General features: G+C 28.2%; 1 protein-coding gene across 1 annotated transcript; it reads left to right on the forward strand.

Annotated features, from left to right (window-relative positions):
- Positions 1–439: 439 nt before the first annotated feature.
- LOC133821058 (mulatexin-like) lies at positions 440–2,066 on the forward strand. The gene is made up of 3 exons (XM_062253577.1): positions 440–915; positions 1,029–1,179; positions 1,653–2,066. The coding sequence occupies exons 1-3, from the start codon at positions 468–470 to the stop codon at positions 1,987–1,989; spliced, it is 936 nt and encodes a 311-aa protein (XP_062109561.1). The 5' UTR covers positions 440–467; the 3' UTR covers positions 1,990–2,066.
- Positions 2,067–7,626: the final 5,560 nt, after the last annotated feature.

Below are 7,626 nucleotides of genomic sequence, written 5' to 3' on the forward strand. Positions count from 1 at the left end.
AAAATCAATTGCAAAGCTAATATATATATATATAAATTATGAATAACTAAATCGATGCAATCTCCTATGCTAAATGTGTCTAGAAGGTAACTTCCAGTAATGGAATAACTTTGTTCTATCCAATGTGTGTTAGATCCTATAATAATGTAGTATACACTTTATTTGTTTATATTTAAAAAGTGTATATATATATTTATAGAATTCAATTAGAAACATTGAATCATTTCTTATTGTGAATGGATAATGTTAGGCATCATATACATGATGACACTACAATTTACATTACCAAGACATTCAATAATATATTATCACTCAACTACAATTTACGTCACCCGCCACGTATCTCATTATGCAAAATAACCAAATACCTACTAGCGCTCATCCATAAATAGTCTTGAAAGCTCTTCAATGAAGAACGCACTACGTACCAACTATAAACTACTCTTATATCTTACAAACAAAGAAAAATGAAGTGCTTGAGAAGCCTTATCATCATATTTTCTTTGGCAATATTATCCCTTGGAATTGTGTATGCTGACGAAAGAAGTGATCACAAATGTGGTCCTAATCTGGGCAATCCTCCATGTGGAGAAGGACGGTGTTGCAGTATCCATAACTTTTGCGGTGGCGGATCTGGTTACTGCAGCGGCGGAAACTGCCGATACCAGTGTTGGTTTGCTGCCCCAGCTGGTGGTGGTCTCCCTCGTGATAATGCTGTAACCAAAATTATCAGCCAATCACTTTACAACGAAATGTTTAAGCATAGAAGTGATTGCCAAAGCCAGGGTTTCTATAGTTACGAGGCTTTCATCGCTGCTACTGAATCCTTTCCTGGTTTTGCTACTACTGGAGATGTTTCAACTCGTAAGAGGGAGCTCGCTGCTTTCTTTGGTCAAACCTCTCAAGTAACCACAGGTAAATAATTCTATATGTATGGCTAGAATTCTGATTAACATAAAAAGATTATTGGTTTATTTGAGAAACTAATTAATACTACTTTGATTGCATCATATGCTTTGTTTGGACAGGCTATGATTCTAGTGATCCACATGCGTGGGGATATTGTAATATCAATGGGACTGCTCACACTACAGCTGAGAATAATTACTGCACGTCCACTCAGTGGCCTTGTGCTTTAGGCAAGAAATATATTAGCAGAGGACCTATCCAACTTACTCAGTGAGTACTATATATCTCACTAATTAATTTTATATCTTACAAGATAGCATAGTAATTCCATGACTAATTTCATATGAAAACAATCTACAAATAGAAAAAAAAAATACACTACTCAATGAATTATTTTACCCAATTAATTGAAATGATTATTTTGAATGCAAACTATTGTTTTAGTGGGATGATCAAATCATATATAATATGTTTCAGGACTTTATTTCCGTTTAAATTTAGTTGGACAATAATTTTAAATATTATAAATACTAATTAATGTTAAGGTTGCTACTAGACACCACACTAATATAGAACAGTTATATACGGAGTTTATAAAAAGAATTATTGTTGTGAGGTCGACCTGCAGTCTACACTCATAATGACTCATATATATAGTAATACTCTTTTTTTCTTTTCTTTTTTGCAGCAATAGTAATACTCTTTTATATATAGTCATTTGACATTTTTAATTTATATTTCAGCAACTATAATTACGGCCTTGCTGGTAAAGCTCTTGGGGTAGATTTGGTAAACAATCCTGATTTGGTGGCCACAGATCCAGTTGTTTCATTCAAAACAGCGTTGTGGTTTTGGATGACTAAGCATGATAGTAAGCCTTCCTGCCATGATATTTTGATCAATGCTAATTCTGAAGCTAATCAAGTCTCATCAAACTACGTTACGATTGACAAAATAATCAATGGTAATTCTCAAGCTGTCCAAACTGGACTCGGCGAAAATAATAGAGTTTCTACTAGCGTTGGGTACTATAAAAGGTACTGTGACATGTTAGAAGTGAGTTATGGAAATCCAATATGATAAGAGGACGTATAGTACAGTAGCTCAAGAAAATAAAAGAAATAAAATGGAATAGTTTGCTTGTTCCCCCGTTTTCATCTATGAGAAAATCATATGTAACCTTACTATATGTATTTGTGTCAAAGTGATCATATTCATGTAAAGGGATCAAATATATATGATGAAATAAACGAGCTACATTTATGATCAAATATATAAACAAGCATGTTATTCATAGATCGATCGACATGCAAATGAGCACACCAAGAGAAGAGTTGTAAAAGTGGCGCAACGAACGAGATATTGAGCGACCCATTTAATCGAGCGGTGTCTATTAAATTACTTGCAAAATAATATTTTTTTGGAAATTATTTTGCAAAATTAACCATTTATTTAAAACAGTACATGAAAAAACCCTAATGGAAAATTCAATCTTGCTCACAAAAAAATTACATATATTTGATGATTAAATTACCATTTTTCTAAAATATTAAATCTTATTGATTCCTTTTAAAATGCATGTAAAAAATAAAAAATAAAAAAGAAATAGAAACCATATATATTTTGATTATTTTAACATTATTTGTTGATGTTCTTTAGAGTGACCACAACTATGGCTTATGGGCTTATTTGATGCACTAAGACAAGTATATTTGCTTTAAATACGGTAATTTGTCTTTCTTTTTCACTTTTACGTTTTATTTTACTTTCTTTCACTTGTATATATGTTTATATTTCATTAATACGTTAAACTAATATATTTTTTCAGTAATACAGTTTATACAATAAAACTTCTTCCCCAAAAAAGTTATTATACCTTAAATAAGTCATCATCATTTATATTACTACCTCACATGTCAAATAATAATATACAACTTCAAGTTATTATACCTCTAATAAGTCATCATCATTTATATTACTACGTGACATGTCAAATAATAATATACAACTTCAACTTTTTGCATAAAGGAAAAGATGCACCCAAAATAAAATTATAATGTTTTAACAATAAAAATACTATCAAATTTACAAGCAACAATATAAACATAAATGTATATATCATAATAAAACGTATTCATGCAAGCTATCTTTGTTTTCTTAATCTGGCGTTGATTCGTTCCCGGTCGATCAATACGAGATACTAAGTAAAGTACTCGGGGAGAGATCTGACTACTAAAGAGGAGTGGGTTATAGGGTGAAAGGGAAAGCGAGAAAGACAACCTCCAGCTCTATAGATCAAAGTCAGTCCCAAGCACATACTGCTCCTATGCCTAATGAAGATATTAACTATGGCTCTGATGATGAAGGCAATGCGTGAGACGATTCGGATGGTGGTACCTCAGCAGCCCAATAATCTGTATGACCCACGGTTTGACAGTTTTCTGCAAAGGTATTTGCCATCACAATCTGAAGGTGTGCGTCTTCTCAGAGTTACACCGCCACATCAGCAATACCAGCCTCCTCCACAGTATTCGCCACATGTGTCGTCGCAACAACCTCCACAATATCAAAATCAGTATATGTTTGGACGCTCTTCCCAATCTCCTCCACTATATTTTAACTTTACCTATTTTCAAGGAGGATCGATGTTGCATCTGCTACGTAATGTTAGGTATGGGGAGGTTGGAGGTTCGTTGCAACAACCTTTTTTATCCACCCTGATACAGCCACGGCCTCGGGATCAGTTTTGGGACCTCACGCATGGACGATCTTCACAACAACCTTATATTCCTTCACCGCCACAGACACAGCCGCCGCCACAACCACAGGGAAAGCAAAATGTTGAAGATGAGGATAATTACAATATTAACCTTAATGATTTTATTTAGATAATAGTTTATGTATTTTGATTAAATTAACAGTGTATTTATTTTTAATGACAATAGTGATATTAGTGAGTTTGATAAATATTAAAATTATAAATTAATTTTAATGTTAGTTATGTTTAAATTAATTAATTGGTTATTTTGTAAAAATTATTATGAATTATTTTTAAAAAATATTTAAATTTAATAAATATTAATTTATTTAAAATTATTTATTAAAATGTATAATAAAAATATTATTAGCGGTGGACTCTGCAGCTAATAATATCGCCTATGACACAAGTATTAGCGGCGGGTTCCGCCGCTAGTCTCTGTTGGTAATTATGTAGCATTAGCGGTAGGTGTGTTAGTCTGCCGCTAATTGTCCTTATTAGCGACCAATAATTGACGGCGAAGCATTAGAGGCGGCCCTAACCTTATTAGCGGCGGACCTGCCCGTCGCTAATATCCTTAATTCTTGTAGTAATTAAAAATACACCATATCTTTATATAAAAAGTAAGTATATAAAGAATTTCTTAGTTTAAAGTTTTTTTTTAAATTATAGATAATATTTGTGTTTAATTTATATATATATATATATTTGTACATTATTTATTTATTTATAATTTATATGCTAATTAAAATAATAATATACAACTAAATAAATATGAATTGCACATTGTTGTTACATAGTATATTTATATATATATATATATATATATATATTTATCTATATGGTGATCTTAGCTATAAGAATACATGATGGTGGTCAAACTAGATGACTCACCGAAGCGGCCATTAATTCCGGTGGCCTATAATCCTCAAGATGACAATTTTGTACTCTTAATTTATTTTTATTCGAAAATACTAACTAGCTAGTTGTCTTATTTAGAGATTCTATCCTATCAAACTTACACTGTTTTTTTTTATTGGTTATTGTATACGAGTAAAACAAATCACTAAACTTTGGTATTTAAAAAAGAAAATGGATCGGAACTAGTTACTAAAATACTAAAAATTAACCATGAATGTCGAATGTCATGATAATTATTGACATTTTATAAATCACTAAAAGTATATTATTAATTGTAATGATAGTATTTACTAGCTTAATTAGTCTTTATATTATGTGAGCACGCACATTTTATACATAACAAAAATATACACCACTGATATGTTTGTATAATTCAAAACATATGCCACGTCAATGTATAAAAATTACGTATACGTATCATTACTGAAAAAAAATACACGCGCTCATGTATAATTACTTTTAAAAGCATATACATAGACATCAACTAAAATTATATATTTTGACATAATCGATGGCAAGTGAAATGTAACGCTGTTTATCTAATAATCACATGTAATTTATTAAATGCTTTCATGAATCCCCTAACTGAAATATAAATACTAAAAAATAATTATAATTTAGTGACCATTTTAAGTCACGAGATGGATTTTTGTGGCTTAAAAATTGTCACCAACTTATATACATATTATTATAAGTTTAGAGAGAACTAAAGATTATAGCGATGGATTTACAATTATTAGCGGCAGATATTCTGTCGCTTATACACCAGATGAAGTGCCTCGCAAACTGAGAGGGTTATTTTTAAGTTTTATTAACGACAGATAATTATCTTTATTTGCGGCGGACTACCCGCTACTAATAGTATTTGTAGCGGATAATCACCTTTAATAGAGGTGGATTATCCACTACTAATAATAGTATTAGTGGCGGGAGAATGCTAATAGCGGCGGGTCCCGCCGCTAATACTTATGCATATGTAAAAAAAATTGCACAGCCCCTCGTCCGCGTCTCTTCTCTTCTCTTCTCTGACCGCGTCTCTTCTCTTCTCTGAAAGAAATTTACCGTTCTCAAAAATTAGGTATGTTTACAATTCTTGTCCGTGTCTCTTCATCTTTCTTTCCTTTCGATTTTTATTTATTTATTTTTTTTTTGTTTTCAGGTGGTGCGGTGGTACAAGTCCCTATACGCGACCACACTCCTCCACTCCTCCGAACAATCTCGTACGAGTGCTCTATACGCGGCCACAACTCCTCCCAATAACAAAGTAAGTCAATTTTATTTTATTTTTTCCATTTATTTTCTTTTGTTTTCGGATGGTACAGTGGTATAGTGTTGATCTGCAAAAAAAAAGTTATATATTTGTAATTTTTCCAATTGTTTATAGTGATGATGTGCAAAAAAAGAAATTATACTATTTTTATTTATTTATTAATATTATATATTTGCTCAACTAATTATATATATTTTGAATATAATTTATTGTATTTTAAAGACATTATATGTATAAATGGTAAAAATAAGTATAAACTTTGAGATATCTATTAATGCAATATTGTTCTTGCTGCTGAAATATCAAATAAACTTTGACATTATAAGTACTTAATTTTACAAAAGAATATTAGTATAATTTAAACTAGTGTAGTTGAGTGGTATGTAGAATTCAAAGTTTAATTGTTTTGAATGTATTAAAGTGTAATTTATAAACTAAATTTAATTATAGTAATAAAATTAATAATAATAAAAAAATGTTAGTATTTATTAAAATTATTAAAAAAAAAAAGTTGTGGTAGTTTAATATAAATGTAATTATTATAAATAAATTTACTTTATTTTACAATTATTAAATTATATTCATTAATTTGGTAATTATAAATAGAAAATCAATTTAATTTTAGAATAATTATAAAATATATTTATTAAAAATAAATAATTTAAGTTTTTTTAAAATTAACTATAGTAATAATTAAGGATAATTTAATTAATTTTATTATTGCAAAATTAATGAATTTGGAAATAAATGTGTAAAATTTTAAAAAGTTTTATAATAAATTATCATAAATAAAAATGAGATAAATTTAAATAAATTTTATCATGAATAAAAAAAATAGTTCTTGTTAACTAGAGTAATAATTAATTAAGTAATAAGAGATCATAAAACTCATGTTTGTCTAAAAATAACACTTCTCATAAAATGTCATAAAAAATTTAAAATAATAAAACTTTTAAAATGATAGGATTAGGACAATTGCTTTTTTCTTCCCTTTCTTATACTCTCTTATATCATCGTAGATGTTGATTGACAAGACTTTGACAACATTGAGAAATCGTAGTTTTCAAGATAATGAGAAATGTAATGAATATTATATACTTTAGTTAATTAGTATTATTATATTTAATTAAAAATTATTAAAAAAAATTCATTAGTAGTTAATTAGAACTTAATTTATTTTCTCTGTCCGGGTATGCTTGTGATTGATGGTTGTTGACTACAACCATCAATTACAGGAATAGGGATATCGACACATAAATAATAAGTTTAAAATATTATTAATAAAATAATGAATGAAAAAGATTAATAAAATTTATCAAATTATTTTAAAATAAATAAATTAGTCTAAAAGTTAAATAATAATTAATTTTTAAAAAATTATTATTATTATTATTACAAATTAAAAAATTATGAAGAAAGAATTAAATAAATAATAAATTATTTAATTATTTGTTATTAATTTAATTAATTAAATAATATAAGTTTGATATAACATTATCTAATTAAATAATTTAATTTAATTTATTTACTAAATAACATTATCTAATATTAAATAGTTATAAATTAGTTGAATATAGAAATTGATAATTATATTTAATAAAAGTTTAAAAAATTATGAATAAATAATAAATTAGTTTAGGAAAATATATTAATTTGTTTATAAATAACATTATCTAATAAAACATCATAAAATAGCATAAGATTTAGAAAATGATAACAAATTTTGTTTGTTATCCATTCCTGTTCACATTACTAAAACTCACATTCT

The sequence above is a fragment of the Humulus lupulus genome, chromosome 3 (genome assembly GCF_963169125.1).
Source record: "Humulus lupulus chromosome 3, drHumLupu1.1, whole genome shotgun sequence".
NCBI lineage: Eukaryota > Viridiplantae > Streptophyta > Magnoliopsida > Rosales > Cannabaceae > Humulus > Humulus lupulus.

Bases quoted from the DNA above. Each gene is read 5' to 3' on its own strand.
- LOC133821058 (XM_062253577.1), top strand. From the start codon at position 468: ATGAAGTGCTTGAGAAGCCTTATCATCATATTTTCTTTGGCAATATTA. The intron at 916-1,028 runs GTAAATAATTCT...TTGTTTGGACAG, and splicing joins AACCTCTCAAGTAACCACAG to GCTATGATTCTAGTGATCCA. The intron at 1,180-1,652 runs GTGAGTACTATA...TTTATATTTCAG, and splicing joins GGACCTATCCAACTTACTCA to CAACTATAATTACGGCCTTG.